Below are 17,810 nucleotides of genomic sequence, written 5' to 3'. Positions count from 1 at the left end.
CTGCAGTCAATCCGACGACAAGTCAAAAGAATAATCCATACAGAATTGTAAACTTTTTCCTCGTACTAACGGGTCTAGCAAAGACAGTTATTTTAGTCTTGATGCGTGTTTTAATACTCGGGATAAAATCTGTTCACACTCGTTATATGAGAATGTAATCACTTGACAATGGTTCTTCGTTATATTCAACATTAAAACAGAGTTGCCAGATTTCATAGTGATGAAATTTTCGTTATTGTGAAATCGGACAGAACTTTTTAGTACTTAAAGCGACAATCTTCCTTCTCATAGCAAGTTTACAAAACAATGCTGTGCATATCGATACACATTTCTTAATCACATGATCTCAATCGCAATTAAAGGGTACTTGTGTCTGTCGAAATGGTCTTTCCGTCTGCGTGTCAGGCTCAAAAATCTGTCACAATGAAAAATAAAATGATGAAAAATAAAACAAAAAGGTGAGTGCGAGCAGTGGTAAATATTTGTGCCTTCGTACGTGTGAGAGAGAGAAAGAGAGCCAGAAAAGACAAAGTTAACAGGCAGACACCAAGACAAACTCTGACCTTAAAAAAAAAAACACACTCACAAGCCAAACAGGTAACATGTTGCAAAAGAGCTGCCACCACCACAGCCACTACCACTGCCGCCGCACCGCATCACACATACCGCAATAACTACAAACTCGCACAGAAACACATACACACATGACTAGATACACAACACACGCTCTGACACAAGTCTAAACAAACTGAGAACGAACGACGTCAGTGCATGCCTCACCAACCAAGTTCAGTCTCCCCATTGTGCCAATGCAACACAAGAGGCGTATGGCTCTACACAGGTAAAACTAAAAACCCACCACGAAACTAATATAAGAGAAAGAGAGAGAGTGGCAGAAACAGAGAGTTGAGAGGTAAAACTGAACAAAAGTGTTGATACAGGTAGAGCCACAGAAAGTGAGAGAGCCAGAACCAGACGCACAACTATAGAGAGTCGTAAGAGCCAGAAGTGAAATACAGAGAGTTCTCAGCCCAGGATGCTACTGCCGACTTGCTAGCTAAACCGTACAGACACTTTGCTGCGAGGGTTCGACGGATTCAGTGGGGCCGCGACGATAAAGCGGCTAGACTATAAATTTTATTAGTGGTGAGGGGATCGCAGAACGTGCCTAATTGTGGGTACGGACAATCTGAGAGTGTGTGACCTTAACCTGCCTGTAACGGCCGTTTGACCCTCTGCAGTGTGCTGGCACTTCTCCCACCTGAGAGTCGAGACAGCGCGAGTAAGTTTACAACGACTCCTTGCTGTATTGTGTCCACCCTCGACTAGCTGCCATGTCCTATAGGACTTGTTCTTGTTCGCTTTGTGCAGGTGGCCGCTGTTGACAGTCAGACAGTGTCCGTGTGTGAAACGAATCTAAACTCGATCGCAGCGACTGCAGTGTCCTTCTAGTCTTCCCCTTGTCCGCTTTGTGCAGGTGGTCGCTGTTGAAGGACAGTGTCGGTGTCCGTGTGTGAAACGACTCTAAACTCGCTCTCAGCGACTGCAGCGTCCTTTTAGTCTTGCACTTGTCCGCTTTGTGCAGGTGGCCACTGTTGTCAGTGAGAAAGTGTCAGAGTTTTTGTGCCAAGGTCTTGAACGTGCTCGCAGCGAACTTTTTTTCTTTGTCTCCCGTGTCCCATTACCTGCTTTTGTCCGCTTTGTGTCCGCAAGTGGTCGTACTTCACAGGTAGTTTTGCTGACACAGGAGGTAGAATTTTGCGAGCGGTGATAGTGCAAAAAGGGTGCCGGTGTTTGTGCTTTCCGGCCCCCTCTATAGTCTGCTCAAGTAGTTATAGACAATAACAATTCACTCGTTACGCTTCTTCTTTTTTTGTTTGCTTTGTTTTTGTGCAAGGGAATTGTCTCAGTTTCGAAATTCACTAAGCGTTTTCCAGTCTGGGGTGAATATATTTGACGTTCGCCAGTTTGTGTCTGAAAGAGATTTATTCTCTCTTCCGTCTTCTCTTTATTCTTTTTTTCTTCCTCTTTTTTTGAATAGCCATTTTTCTCGCTGACTTTTCAGGTAAATGGGAACAAATGCCCAAAACACTTGCAAAAACAAAGGTCTTTCCGATCACATTTCAACTTTGTTTTTAAATGAGAATATGGCATAGAAAGGTAGGTTATTGATTTTTCGTTCTCCCTTACGTTCCTATCCGTGTCTACTTGCTCTTGTTGGAACTATCGATTTCGCTTTTAAACGCTTCTGCGTCAGTTTTACGTCCAACAAAGAAGCGAAATGATGAAAACAAGAATGTTTAAAGGCACAGTCTTTCTTGTGAACACAGTTCGTCTCACCATCTCAGATGTGGCCAGGCTGTTTTTACACGGGAAGAAACCATCCCTCCACTTGGCATTATACCCAAAGTCAACACCCTGACTGCTTGCTGCTCTTTCTTTACTTTCTTTATTTGGTGTTTAACGTCATTTTCAACCACGAAGGTTATATCGCGATGGGGAAAGGGGGGAGATGGGAATTGTCAATTGTTTCTTGTTCACAAAAGCACTAATCAAAAATTTGCTCCAGGGGCTTGCAACGTAGTACAATGTATGACCTTACGGGGAGAATGGAAGTTTCCAGTACAAAGGACTTAACATTTCTTACATACTGCTTGACTAAAATCTTTACAAACATTGACTATATTCTATACAAGAAACACTTAACAAGGGTAAAAAGAGAAACAGAATCCGTTAGTCGCCTCTTACGACATGCTGAGGAGCATCGGGTAAATTCTTCCCCCTAACCCGCGGGGGGGTACTGCTTGCTGTAATGAGCTGAAATTTGTGAATGAATTTAGTTCTTAAAAAGCCACTAAAGGCTCTTATGAAATTAATGGCTCTTATGAAATGCATCTGAAAGAAAAAATATCCACTTGTGCACATAGAGCACCCAGGCTTTTAACAAGCAAGTAGAAGGATGTTTATACCCCATGCACAAAGAAAACAAAAACAACTGGACATACGTAACGGTCGTGGCTGACCAGACGGTTTACACGGCAACAAAAGTGTCACTAACAACATACGATACGGACACAAAAGTGCCAGGGGAAAAAATCTATTCGGCCGTTTAAAACGTATTATCAAATGCCAAGACAAGTTCGTTTACCAATTTCTTTCAGTTTGTGCAAGACGCCGTTGTGGTACGAGCCTAATACCCACTGTTCGTGTGAACCAGACATTTTCTGAATTTTACCGATTTCATTTTGAAAATACCGGAAAGAAAACGATCAACGGTCATTTGTGCATGTTGTGGTTATAATCGACAAGGCAAGGCAAGACACAAGGCACAATTTACTTCAACATTCCAAAGAGGTACATGAAAAAGCAAAACCCAATACAGGCAAAGGCGAAAACAAGAACAATTTTTTTTACAAAATACATGTACCTAGTGCAATCGCTCCAACACCTGCATTTGCCTCCTTGTACCTTCACGTGTACGAACCGTACGTGCAAGATTACCTTGCACAGATAAAGACCTGTTGAAACCAAGCATATGGCGGTTTGCATTACACGATAAAATACTCTCCTGTTGTATACCCGTACCCGAAGGAGACAGCGCTACAAAAGAAGCTATACGGCCCCAGAGAGGACTTGGAGAGGACAGCACGTTTCGCCCTCCAGTCCGGACTGACGATCTAACAGCGAACGACAAGAAGAATACCCGTACCCCGATTTCTGAACTTATAATGTCAACCGCTGCTTGTGCTTACGGACAAAAATGCACCTTTATGTGCGTACCTACATGCACTTACACGTGTACCTGGCGCACTCCTATAGACAGAGCCCGTGTGTTTACCTGGGCTCGTGCAATTTCCATCTGTGAAACGCATACGCCTGGTCTCAAAAGCAGACGGCCCGGGTATCGCTGCGCAGCTTCAAGGGGGCTTCCTTTTCCGGGTATCGCAATCTGGACGGAACTTGAGACAGGGATCAAAACAGTCGAAGGAAATCTGTGAGCGCGCGTTAAAGACAACAATGGGCTCAAAGAAGTGAGAGGCCAGAAGAGGAAAGATTAGGACACACAGAAGTGCTGCTGAACTGAAGGGGATCATCTTCTTTTCTTCGTGTTGTTGGAGCGTGGCGGGACACCGTTGCGTTGAAGAGGATGAGATAGCAGGAGGACAAAACAGATTAAAAGCAGTCGGTGGAAACAAAGAAACAGCGCTCTTTTCTCCCTTCGGGTGTATGCTTGGAGAAATAACAATTAGTCTCAAAGAAATTGGCGAAGGAAAACTGTTTTGGATTTTTTCCAAAGCGTACCTCGTGCGCGACTGTCCGAAACACATTCAAATGTATACACACCTAGACATGATCCGGAGACTTACTGTGGGCTCACGGTCTGTGAATTTCTCAGGGCTACGTTTTGCAAAGCTCGGAGGTCCAATACGTGCACGCCACATTAAACTGCTATCCGGTCGCAGAAAAACTAGTTTTCCAGGCGACCGTTTCCAGAAAGCGCACGGATAATACTACTTTTCATCCAGTCCACGTTGACTGTTCATGAAAAACGTCTTTTTTTTTGGTCCTTTTCTTTTTCAACAACAGCACCAAAAACAAAACAAAGCAAGAGAAAAGCGATAAAAAGGGCACTTTCCCCGGACACACACCCCACCCCCGCTACAGTCGCCGGAGACGCAGACATTCCCATTAAAAAACAACACATAGTTGTTTTTTAAACTAAAAAAAAAAGGTAGACAAGAAAAACTGATCGAATTAATTGACGTCGAACAGCGAGAACCATTCACACACACACACACAAAAAGCACAACACAAACATAAAGATGAGGGACGGAGGGGGTATTGGGGGAGGGGGGAGGGGGGATGCAGGTCTTTGATATCCTTGTGATAGCTGGCAGATACCCCAGTACCGCTGTGACGTTCTTACCTGTCTCACTCCACGGTTCCACATCTGGCGAAGTCTGGAGGGTATCCTCCTCTCAGCCTGTGGTTCCCCGCTGCGACCCCGGCACAATCACCTGTTGGGGAACAGGCTGAGGGCTTCCTCCTCTCAGCCAGTGGTTCCCCTTACGACCCCGGCACAATCACCTGTTGGGGAACAGGCTGAGGGCTTCCTCGGGTACGACTCTTCCACAACTACCACCATGCTCACTTTGCCCACCGTTAATCAAAGAGTTTCCGTCTGTTTCTCTCTGTCTATTCCCTCTCTTTTTGTCTTGGTTATTTCCTTTCTAACAATTTTCGAATTAAAGTCCTTTCTCTCCCTCTCTCTATTTGTCTGGTATTTCCGTTCTAACGGTTTTAGCATTAAATTCCGTTCTCTCCCTATTTCCTGTTATTCCCTATGACTGATACAGCATTTAAAGTCCGAGTCTTTCGTCTCTCTCTCTCTCTTTCTCTCTCTTTCTGTTATTTTCTATAACAGTTTCAGCATTAAACGTCTGCCCTCTCTCTCTATTTGTGCCTGTTATTTCCTTTCTAGCGGTTTTAGCATTAAAGTCATTGCTCTCTCTCTCTCTCTCTCTCTCTCTCTCTCTCTCTCTCTCTCTCTCTCTCTCTCTCTCTCTCTCTCTCTCTCTCTCTCTCTCTCTCTCTCTCTCTCTCTCTTTTCTGTGATTTCCTATGACAGTTACAGCATTAAAGACTTTTTTCTCTCTCTTTCTCTCTCTTTCTGTTATTTTCTACAACTGTTTCAGCATTACAGTCTTTCCCCTCTCTTTCTCTTTCTTTATGTTTCTGTTATTTTCTATGACTTCAGCATTAAAAGTATGTTCTCTCTTTATTTGTTTTCTATTATTTTCTTTTCAACGGTTTTAGCATTAAATTCCCTTCTCATATATTTCTGTTATTTCTTATGACTGTTTCAGCATTTAAAGTCTTTCCTCTCTCTCTTTTTCTCTATGTTTCTCTTATTTCAGCATTTAAAGTCTGTTCTCTCTCTATTTGTCTTTGTTATTTTCTTTCTAACTTTCTAAGTCTTTCCTCTCTCTCCAACTATCGGGTGGTTTTTTTTCTAGAACTGTTACAGCGTTTGTGAGAGGGTATTAGTCTCTTTCTCGTTCAGTGAGTGTGCTGTGTGTTTTAGAGGCTGGCTACATATTCATACACTAACTCACAGCCCGCGAGAGATGAAAAATAGGGAGCAAAGTGGAGGGATAGCACCGAGGCGTAGTACAGAGCAAAGCCGCACGAGTTTAAGGGGAAGGGCTCCTAATATGGACCGGCTCCTAATATGGACCACCTCCTGTTCTGACAAACTAACGGCGCTCAAAACAATTTGCTTTATTCACCCTCTCTGGATAAGTTGCACATGTCAAAACAGTTGCAGAAACACAAACCTCAAAACCGTTAGGCTTTTTCGCTTTTTTTCATTTTTGGCAGCGTTCACTCTAAATTTGCCGCCTAAAACGGACTCGTTTCTGTCCTCAGCCAAAGCTTTCATAACACAAAAATGGCTATATAGGACAGCTAAGACAGTATGTTTTACATTTTAACAGTGTGTACCCCGAGTTTCTACTGCAAACAAAAAATAATAGCAAAACCTCAAAGTATGTGTGAGTCCCCTAATATGGACCACCTTCAACAAATTGAAGAAAATAAAAAATAAAGGCAAGTTTAATTAATTCATTAAGAAGCTTGCTGAAAATAACCTATAACTAGCCCTCGAGATTTCCAAAATATATTAACAAATAGTCTTTTTTGTGTGGAAGTTGATAATTTCACTTATTTTCACTCTGTTTTTGATAAGCTTCTTCAGTTTCCTGGTGTGCTTCAAATAATGCTCTCATCAACCCGAAACAGCTAAATCTAAAGCATATTTGAATGAGTCTGACTTGCACACTAAGTTGTATCATGTTATTTTGAAGTATAGGGGGCTTTTTACAGTGATTCGTGAAGGCCTCTTTACTGGTCCATAGTAGGCGCCCAGGCTCCTAATATGGACCATTTGTGATTTTGTCTGTATTTAATTTTTGCTGAAGGTCTATCAAAGCTATTTCACTCTAATTAGGCCTAACGGTTAAACTAAGAGAGAAGGACTACCAACCACAAAATGAAACTTCTTCGCAAGAAAACAAGCTAGTTATCAGCAATAAACAAAAAGTGGTCCATATTAGGGGCCCTTCCCCTACCTGTGTGGGGGGACGCTTCCAACAGTATAATCCCCAGCGCCGTCAGGTACTACTGCCGACTATTACTGTCTATCTACCCAAACTCTCGCTGCTCCATCACTAGTTTGTTCGTGTCAGTACACACAACGGTAGAGAGATATAGACGACAAAAGCCGGCGTACCGTTTTTAAACCTGGGGCGAACTTTACACGTTCAGGCACTGTGTGCGAGTGTGTCAGTGTATGTGTGTGTGTGTGTGTGAGCGCTGATACACTATTGTTGTCTGTGATAGATTTTGATCCCGTCAGTTCGCGACGGCTGTTGGCATGGAGTATACGCCTTCAATACTTTTCTACGCCCACGCCGGCGACCCGTTTGAAGTTTTAACACGTGTTTTCTGTGATTGATTCGATCTCACCTTTACCTACATATCTACTTACCTGCCGCACAGAGTGGAGTATAGCGGTTTCTCCGACCGCACAGAGGAATAGGAGGAGACTACAAGAGGAGGAGGAGGAGTACACTACAGGAGAGGAGTAGTAGAAGCACTTGGTTTTTGCCTGTGAAAGTACTACTGTTGTGTGAAGTGTTCGTCAAAGTGGTTTTGTGGTGAAGTCATCTGTGGGATTCTGCACTGAAGTGGTAGAATCTTGTATTGAAGCCAAGTTGTGGAATTTTGTGCTGAAGCCAATTTTGTGGGAAAGTAACACACAAGTTCTCAAGTGGATGATATTTCTGCAACTACGATCGGTGTGTGATATCTAAAAACGGTCAAGTGTCTGTGTGTGTGTGTCGTACATCACTAGTGTTGCATTGTTTGTCCTCAAACCTCCCGTGACACTATTGGATTGGGAACAACGAACAACAAACAAGGTCTTCATGACTTCAAGCCTCCCGTGACACTATTGGATTGGGAACAACGAACAACAAACAAGGTCTTCATGACTTCAAGCCTCCCGTGACACTATTGGATTGGGAACAACGAACAACAAACAAGGTCTTCATGACGTCAAGCCAGCAAATGTCTCCCAGGTAAATAATTGCTTTCACTTTCTTTAGTATAAACGTGTCTAAATTCTCTCTATCTCTCTCTTCTTTCCTCAAACATCCAAGCACGCAAAAACTTTCATAAAACAAGCCATCACGTCTTCCCTCCCGACACACATCCACCCTTCCCCACACCTCTCGCCCCACCGACCTCCAGGTATCATAAATGATTTTGTTCATGTGCAGTTTCTAAAAAAATGAAGTAGAGAGTGATGTTACTTAGTGTGAGAGAGAGACGTGTGAGAGAGAGACGGAGAGAGAGAGACGGAGAGAGAGAGAGAGAGAGTGTGTGTGTGTGTGTGTGTGTGTGTGTGTGTGTGTGTGTGTGTGAGAGAGAGAGAGAAAGAGAGAGAGATAGATAGAGAGAGAGAGTGTGTGTGTGTGCGTGTGTGTGTGTGCGTGTGTGTGTGTATGTGTGTGTGTGCGTGTGTGTGTGTGAGAGAGAGAGAGAGAGAGAGAGAGAGAGAGAGAGAGAGAGAGAGAGAGAGAGAGAGAGAGAATGCTAAAACAAGAAGAAAAATGATTTCTAGAAAAGAGAACAGAAATGCTCACAAATGCACACGAAAAAGAAAGAAAAAAAACACACCTGAGATGAAACGAGAGTAATTGCTATTTTTTTTTTAAACTCAACTGCCGTGCACTCACCTTCATATCCTTTGAAATAAACCAAAATAACATTATAACCTACATTGCAAAAACGATTGATTCTCAGCAAAAAGATTAGTGTAAACTAGTTTCTGTTTTCATACTCGACTCACAACCCGACACTGCACGTACAAAAAATTGACTTCAGAGGAATCGCTCTTCGGTAATGAAAATATGAAAGTCCTCTCTTTCATGCCCAATTACGTTAAAAAACAAAAAGATGAAGGAGATTCAAAACTGTGTGAATTGCAGTGTTTTATAACAGAAATTCAATTTAGTAAACATCTGACATTCACAGTATTTAAAAAAAAAATCCTTCCATTTTGTCTATTATAAATGCACAAATGGTGCAGTTAAGCCAACACTGCAAAATGTTACGTTTTATAAAGAGTGTTATTCTACTACACTGTAAATTGTAGTGTTACACTGTTGAACACACTTTTTGTAACGAGTTGTGAACACTGTGTGACATACTTTATAACTCTACTAACAAATGTAGCACACACACTGTAAACCCGCAGTATTTTTTACAATGCGTGCTACTTTTCCAAACTATAAAGTATATAATATTCTACACAGTGTTCACAACTTTATAAGTATATAATATTCTACACAGTGTTCCCAACTTGTTACAAAACGTGTGTTCAAAAGTTGAACACTTCAGTTTAGAGTGTATTTACGGTCAATGCCATGGCAAACCAACGATGTCCCGCATCCGATATCACCTTGAAAGTTAGCTTCACGACGTCCAAACTACCGACCGACACAGAGCTTTCCTTGATTTGTTTTGTAGAATCGAGATTTTGCTGTTTTTCTTTTTACATTTTTTAATGATTTCGTTAAAGCATTTTCAGCATGACCCGAAGCACGCTGTTGACGCTGAGAGAGACATATGAAAACCGTACATGTGTGTGCGTACCAACGACTCTAACTGCAGACAGCTTCGGATTTGACACTTTCGGCCCTGTCCATTATTCGATCGTACCTATGCGACGCATACTTTAAGTCTAGCAACAAACAAAAAAATGCCCCTTTAAGTTTGAAAGACAGGGCTGAGGAGCGACGTCATCAGAATCACATGCACGTGTGCACGTGCACCGTTTTTCCTTTCTCTTCTTTTCTGTGTTAATTTAGTGATATATCGCTTGGGCGAGTCAAAGTCTGTTTTTCATTTTCTCGACCCACTTCCATGATGAGGTAAAGAGAAGACAAAGAAGAAGAAAAATAAACAGAAAGAAAGTGGGAGAGAACAAAAAACACTCGAAAATAATCTCTTTGTTTCTCTGTCTGTCTGTCTGTCTGTCTGTCTGTATGTCACTGTATATTTATGTGTATCGTTCGCATTCTCTGTCACTGTAATATTATTCTTTTCTTGACACTTGTCTCTTCAATACGACCAGAAGGGAAATTCAATAAAACATGCGTCTATCCGTTCGCTCTTTGTCTGTCTGTCTGTCTGTCTGTCTGTCTCTCTCTATTTATGTGTCTCGTGTGCATTCCCTGTCACTGTAATATTATTCTTTTTTTTCACACTTGTCTCTTTAACACGGACAGAAAGCAAAGTTCAATACAACATGCGTCCATCCGTTCGCTTTTTGTCTGTCTTTTTGTCTGTCTGTCTGTCTGTCTGTCTGGTCTGGTCTTGTGTGTGTGTGTGTGTGTCTCTCTCTCTCTCTCTCTCTCTCTCTCTCTCTCTGTCCCCCCCCCCTCTCTCTCTCTCTCCCTATCTCCACCCCTGATCTTCAGGTCCTGTCTACACTAGTACAGTGCTACCTCCGTGCCATGCCAGACTGACTCTTCTTACTACTAAACTGCAGCCGGTGTTGCAAAATGCCATGTAAAACGCGAACTGTCATTTCCTGACTTAACACCTGAGTCGGACGCGTCACGAACGATGCATTATTCCGTTTTCTTCTCTGCGTTCAAGAAAATCGCGGAGTTCGACTACCCCCTCCACCCTCTCTTGAAATGAACCTTGTGTTTATTCAATAAAATGTCTTACGTCGTACATCTCTCTCCACCCCACCCTCGTCCCCACCCCATCTCACCCGTCCTTGACGTGAGGATGAGCAGAGAACACGGGAGGGAAAAGTGCTTAGCATGCCGTGGCGAGCAAATCGGAGGGCATGTTGATGGAGACAGAGATAGGTTGCAGGTGACAGTATTTATTTATCGCTGCAGGCACAAAACAAGTGGGGCCACCAAAGATCTTTGGAGCTACCTCCAAGCAGTGTCTAAACGTCTCTGTTCCAAGTCGGTCTTGCCTAACCTCAGGAGGGTTGGGTTTTTTCTTCCAGGAACATTCATTTTAAACTCTTAATACAAAATCTAAACAACAAGACGATTGTGATTGAGATAAACAAAATTGAAAAACAAAATAAATTGGTACTCACCAACACAAGAACAGTCCCGAAGATGCCTCCATAGGCGAACATTTGACTCTGTCTTTGTCCGTGCTGTGTTAGTGTTGGTGAGTACCCATTTCTTGTGTTTTTCAACTCTCAATACAAACAAATCAAATCCAGACTCTCAAGAAAAACACTTCTGAAATCGTTTGTTTTCAACAACAAAAACCCACTTTCTAAGATCTATGTCAAGGAAACAAGCTATACTTTCTTGAAATCAGCAATTTTTCCACATTTCGTGAACAACTTTGAAAAAATATATTCTGAAATTATGCAAGAGCGAACACACAATATTGAATAACACACGAACGAAAGAAGAGTGGACGGAAAGGCGGGAGTGAGGGAGGGAGGGAGGGAGGGGGTGGTGATCTTTGTCACATCTGTTCAGTATCTACTTGTTTTGAACACTGCGTTAAACGAACCATTCGCTGACAAGTGCATTCTGTCCAAGCGATGATGACGCAGGAAGTTTGTGGACATGTATTCTCTTTGATGCTGTGGTCGGTTTTATGTGCGTGAGTGTCCACGCGTGTCTGCATGGGAAAGGGAATACAAGACAAAAACATCATGATGTGTGCAACATTTTGCTAATATGGAGGGGGGGAGGGGGTAGGGAGGGACGTGGTTAATGGTAAGGGGCATGGTGAGAAGGGAAAAAGAGAAACAGAAAAACACCTGTATCATGTGTGCAAAACAAATGTCTGTGTCGGCTGCAACCGTTACAGGTAGAGACAGCTAGGCAGACTGACAATGCATACTATACATGTTGCACTGTTCCCCAAGCACAATGTCTTGAAAGGGTAAACGACCTGCTAGCAAAACGACCCCCACCGACTGTCTCAAAACGCAAGGTGGTGGGATGAAGATCTACAGTGACCCCTGTGGTGTAGCTGTTGTTGCATCATCGGGGGATTTATTGACGTAACAGCGTGAGTTTATTGTCTCTGTCCACGTCATTACAGCCGTCAGTGTCATGGGGCACTGACGTCATATCAGAACATGTCTTTACTGACGTCGCGTGACTCGGTTTCCGGGCACCAATTGTATACATCTTAACTCATGGCTACTAAGAAGCCAGCACACCGATACTTCAATATCCTTCATTTGCGAAACAGAATTTGTATTCTCAAACTCAGGGCCATTAAGAAGCAAGCATACCTATGCTTCAATATCCTTCATTTGCAAAACATATTGTATTCCCACAACACTGTTGCAAAACATTGAAAACTAACAATGCAGGTTGTTATAACAGAGCTGAAAGAAAACTCATGTACGAAACAGAAAACAAAACTCAATTGTACTCTACGGCAAGTCAGTCGAACGAAGAAGAAGAAGAAGATGAAGAAGAAGAAGAAGAAGATGATGATGATGATGATGATGATGATGATGATGATGATGATGATGATGATGATGAAGAAGAAACATATTCAGTCAATTATTAATTAACAAGTAGATTGCAGTTCCGATCTGTCCAAAGCAGACAATAGATCCAACATGAGGATGACGACGACGCTATAATAGAAAGCAGAAGCAAGAGAAGAAAAATTTAGCGGACTCAGTCCCTTTAAAACGTAAAAGCTGTCTGGCCGTGAAGACAGAAGGGGCCGCGGCTAGCCTGCTGAGTGTGCCAACGACTTCCTCAATAAAAACTGAGCCTTCCTCAATAAAGTTCAGCCTTTGATCCGATCGCACAATCCAACAAGGAAAGAAAGACAAGAGAATACGACCGGAAGAAGAACCGAGACTACTGCGCCGCGTCTCACATCAGTCCATTTACCGAGACGGTCTGCCAAACGGTCGCTTCGCGGAAATAAAAGACTCGGGAAGGTCAACCATTCCAGACGCCCGCCTCCTTGGCGACCGGTCTTTTGTGTGCTGCTAATGACGTTAGTATTCGCATTCGACTCAGTGAGTGAGCAGAGTTTTAAATGGCTTCAGATTTTTGTCGCGGACACACTCGGTCCACACTTCATGCGCCAAGACACAGAAGTAAAACAGACGAACAAAATGCCAAGAATCGATAATGCAGCCTGTATTTCAAGCGCAAAGACACTCAGTCAGTCAATCAACAAAGAAGAAAAAACTAAATCAATCAATCAATCGACCAATCAACGTCGATCGATGCTCAATCAATCAATCAATCAATTAATTAACGTCAATTGATGCCTGTAGATAATGCACTGAGATGGACTTAGATGGACATGTGTTAAAGGAAAAGCGTACACTATGTTCTTTATTCCTAGTGGTTTTCAGGAGCATACGCTTTGAAGTATCATTTAGCAAACAAAATCCGTCTTGGAAATGCATGAGCCCCCTCGTCAAATTATTTGTCGTCACGGTCAGCATCGGTGACGCGCAGACGACATCAAAACCTGACCACAAAGGCTAGAAATCGCATTGTGCTTCTATTTTTACATTCTAACCCACAAGACAGGCAGAGGGACATTTACTAAACACTTAAGAGGATCGAACCGCATCACTGACATACAAGTATACATACACCCTGTTCCTATACTCTGATCAAACAAAAACTACATGCAGCCCGGAGGCTTTTTCTCTGTGAGAAAAGTTTAGTGAGGTAATGATCGCATTGTTGTTTCTATTTCAGTTCCCAATGCTCCGATGACGCATTGTATGAACTACAAAGGGGGGATTTTATTCCTGTTTAACTCCCTTTGAGTCTGACCTCCGAAGAAAGGGGTCGTACCAGGAATACATGTTTAATTCTGAACGATTATATTGACCAAGTCTCTTATTCAAAGCATTCCTTCTGAATTCGGCTAATACAGACACCGAAAGAGGATAATTATACTTGATTCTGAAATGCTAGAATATATATATTCGTTCTGTTTGATCGTATAGACTACGTCTCTTGTTGGACTCATCCTTTTAAAAACGGGCTTGACAAAGAGGATATATTCACTTGATGCTAAAAATATTCTTCTTCTTTATATTGTATATCAACGCGGTTCGAACAAGCAAATTATTCAACAGCCCATCTTGAATCCTTAGCATGCTCTGAATTCTATCGACAACAACACAAAGTATGGGCATTTTATTCACTGAATGCCCTGCGTGCTTTGGATTTCTCATCAATCAAAACAGAAAAATGGACTGTTGTGTGCTAAACATCTTGCATGCTGTTTATAAGAACAGAAACATAAGAGGGATTGTGTGTACCAAACGCCTTGCATGCATGATGTACATTTCGTAAATGTATATATATTATATTATATATCAGAACAGAAACATTAGAGGGTTTTTTCGTACTTGACAGCAGTATTATTTGCTTAAAGCTGTGCGCCAGCTTGCCTGTCGCCAGATCTGAAATCAGGAGTATGACGGACATCATTTACAGCAGTCGAGAAAAATCACACGCAGAAGCCTAGCTCAACAGTTACCTCCCTCGCTCTCAGCAAAGACATGTGTTCTTTCTTTATTTATTTGGTGTTTAACGTCGTTTTCAACCGTTCAAGGTTATATCGCGACGGGGGAAAGGGGGGGATGGGATAGAGCCACTTGTTGGGTCTGGGAATAATAAAAAATTGCTCCAGGGGCTTGCAACGTAGTACAATATATTACCTTACTGGGAGAATGCAAGTTTCCAGTACAAAGGACTTAACATTTCTTACTGCTTGACTAAAATCTTTACAAACATTGACTATATTCTATACAAGAAACACTTAACAAGGGTAAAAGGAGAAACAGAATCCGTTAGTCGCCTCTTACGACATGCTGGGGAGCATCGGGTAAATTCTTCCCCCTAACCCGCGGGGGGTAAAGACATGTGTTCATTACATATAAATTACAATGACGCATCTCATAATATATTATAATGCGTCTAACATGTCCTCCTATGATATTATTGACAATCGCTTATGACGTACAGGTGTTTATCGGCCACACACACAAAAAGAAAAAAAAGAGAAGAGTTGAAATTCTGCTCGTTCTTCCGAAGAGGCTGCATTGAAATTATCGCCGTGTTATTATTGGTTTAAACAAGTTTATTCAATAAATTCCATTGGTACTATTACCGCATACATGAAATAAGGAACATGGAGCACAACAAGCTAGGCTTATGAGCGTACTCTTAAAAGCAAATAAAATTTGGCGGACGATTTTAATATAACAAATTTGAAATAATGTCAAAATAATAATGGTAAATTATGGTAGACAAACATGTAACAATAAAAGGAAAAAAAACCAATGCTAAACTAACAACAGTACTCACACGCGCTCGCACACTCACTCGCACACACACGCATACAATGACTTCCACATGGTTGAAAATAGAATACTACCAGAACAAGGAAATGTAAACAGTACTGCACATGGTCGTTTCGAACATGGATGAGATAAATGCATTCATTATTCAAAACGTTTGCTTAATAAGATAAACCTGAATAACTGGTCAAATATCAATCCATTTTCGCTGTCTGACTTGTCTCTATTGCCACACAGAAAATCATCAGCGGTTAGCAAATCATAGTTGGGCAGTGTTGACAAGGTGACTTCACGTATTTGAAGAGATAAGGGGCAATGAAAAATATAGTGCTCCGCATTTTCAACAGGATAACCACAAGTGCATGACGGGTCGGGAATTAAATGTCTGTCAAATAGATCACTATTTAGATTGCTGATCCTCAATCTCAGTCTGCAATGGATAATTTCTGATTTTCGATCGGATGTGTATCTATACGAGGGAACAACAGAATCATCAGAACTAATACGTTTTTTAAATAACCCAATAGAATCAAGTTGTTTTACAGTATCTGGAAGCTCATTCCACAGGGAAGTCGAAGACAGAAAAAATGACTTTTTATACAATTCAGTTCGAGAGTGGGGAATCTGTCTGTCAAGTGGTCTTCGTCTATGGTAAGGGTTCACAGAAGCAACGAGAGGAGGCAGACGTTCTAGTAAGTATGGTGGCACGCGTGCATTAACTAATTTGAAATACAAAATCAATTTGTGTCTTTTTCGCCTCTCCTTCAGTGTTGTAAATCCTGATTCATCGTACAATTTTTGGTGACTCGTGCCACGAACTGCACCTATAATGGTTCTTATGGCATCAAGATGCAAGTTTTCTAATAAAGTAGCTAATCTGTCAGAACAGTTATCCCAAATGACGTCAGAAAAATCAAAATGGGGAATAATAAAAGATTTATACATAAGTTCAAGTGCCTTTCGGCTAAGGCGATACTTATAGGACCGAAAACATGAGAGAAGAACACGTACTTTAGATATAATTGACTGAACATGTGATTCCCATTTGCAGTCGCTCTGAATCAGTACACCAAGATGTTTGTGAACGTGGTTTTCTCTCAGAATTGTTCCATCAAATACAAGAGGAAGGGTTTCAGGCATTCTATTTCCAGAAAAGGTCATCAAATCTGTTTTTAAATTATTGAAATTAACTTTCCATTTTTCCGCCCAGTGTGCAATTTTGGCTAAGTCTGCATTTAAGATCTGTGTCCGCGTGTTTGCATCATTTAGAGATAAATACAAACTGGTATCATCAGCAAAAAGTTTAATGACAGATTCGATATTAATGACAATATCGTTAATGTACACAAGGAATAACAAGGGCCCCAGAACAGAACCTTGGGGAACACCTGAACAAACACGTCCGTATGTCGATTTCCTGCCTTGGATAACAACGGCTTGTAACCTGCCTGCCGTGTTATTATTGATGTCACATGGCTAAAAGCACGGAATTGCAATGTTCAATCCATACATATAATATCATATATATTGAAGGTGTCTTCTGCTTTAAAAACATGAAGGTGACTGCTCCTTTAAATACCCGAAGGTACGCCAGAGTGCCGCTGGCAGACAGGCCTACTTATTTGTAATGCGATCATTTTTGTTGACTTTTCTCGTCGTGAAAGCAACGGTTGTGCGAGCGGTCAATAGCCGAGTAAAGAAAGACCTGTTTTGACGTCAGAAAGAAAAAGGCAGCAAAATAAAACCGTATTGGATGAAACCACAAGAAAAAGAAAAGTAGAAAAATGTGATAGTGAGCAAGGAAAACAATAGGGTGAGGTGCTAAAGAAAATAAGCACGCGGGAAGAGGGGAGGGGTGGGCGGGAAGGGGGGGGGGGGTGGAGAGAAGAAAGGTGTGGGAAGAGCAGACACAGACAGACAGACAGACAGACAGACAGATCGATTTCGCTGGTGTCGGACAAAAAAGACGGAAGTCTGTGGGCAAGTATGCGTATGTGCGCGTCTGCGTGCGCGCATGTGTCTGTGTGTGTGAGCGAAGAATTAGGACCAGACAGACACACAAAGAGAAGAACGAGGGTGGGGGTTAGAGGAGGATACAAGAAGAGAGGGAGATGCAGAGACAGAGACACAGAGAGAGGAAAGGCAGAGACAGAGAGAAATGGAGAGACTGGGAAAGACAGAGATAGAGAGATAGAGAGACACACACACAAAGACTGACTGACTGACTATTAGGGTTTAACGTCCTCTTAGACCAACTGGTCTATATTGGGACAGGTATTGGTAATACATTGAAGATATGGTGTGATACTTTGATTCGAACAAGCCCGCTGTGGCTGTCTTCTTCGACACACCAGCATTGGGTTTGTCTCGTCAAAGTATC

The 17,810-nt window shown here is 42.0% G+C and overlaps 2 protein-coding genes across 5 annotated transcripts in view; one reads left to right on the top strand and one right to left on the bottom strand.

The window, feature by feature from the left end:
- The window catches only part of LOC138964888 (mRNA-decapping enzyme 1B-like), a 173,514-nt gene that overhangs the window by 115,037 nt on the left and 40,667 nt on the right, over positions 1 to 17,810 (bottom strand). Inside the window, exon 1 of one of the 4 annotated variants that reach the window (XM_070336958.1) lies at positions 4,928 to 6,267. The exons of 2 other annotated variants lie outside the window; for them this stretch is intronic. Coding sequence is in view for 1 of the 2 variants with exons in the window: in XM_070336957.1 (XP_070193058.1) it covers positions 587 to 657 (71 nt within the window). In the remaining variant the exon portion in view is untranslated. Of the gene's footprint in view, positions 1 to 586; positions 730 to 4,927; positions 6,268 to 17,810 lie in introns of those variants that run through there. One more of the 4 variants, XM_070336957.1, reaches the window with a different exon arrangement.
- The window catches only part of LOC138964892 (voltage-dependent L-type calcium channel subunit alpha-1D-like), a 56,898-nt gene continuing 46,195 nt past the window's right edge, over positions 7,108 to 17,810 (top strand). Inside the window, exon 1 of the transcript XR_011455238.1 lies at positions 7,108 to 8,141. The gene's annotated coding sequence lies outside the window, so the exon portion shown is untranslated. The remainder of the gene's footprint in view (positions 8,142 to 17,810) is intronic.

This window comes from Littorina saxatilis, linkage group LG4 (genome assembly GCF_037325665.1).
Source record: "Littorina saxatilis isolate snail1 linkage group LG4, US_GU_Lsax_2.0, whole genome shotgun sequence".
In the NCBI taxonomy this organism is placed as follows: Eukaryota; Metazoa; Mollusca; class Gastropoda; order Littorinimorpha; family Littorinidae; genus Littorina; species Littorina saxatilis.
The sequence above is the reverse complement of the archived record's forward strand: the minus strand, read 5'-3'. Positions and strand labels throughout refer to the sequence as shown.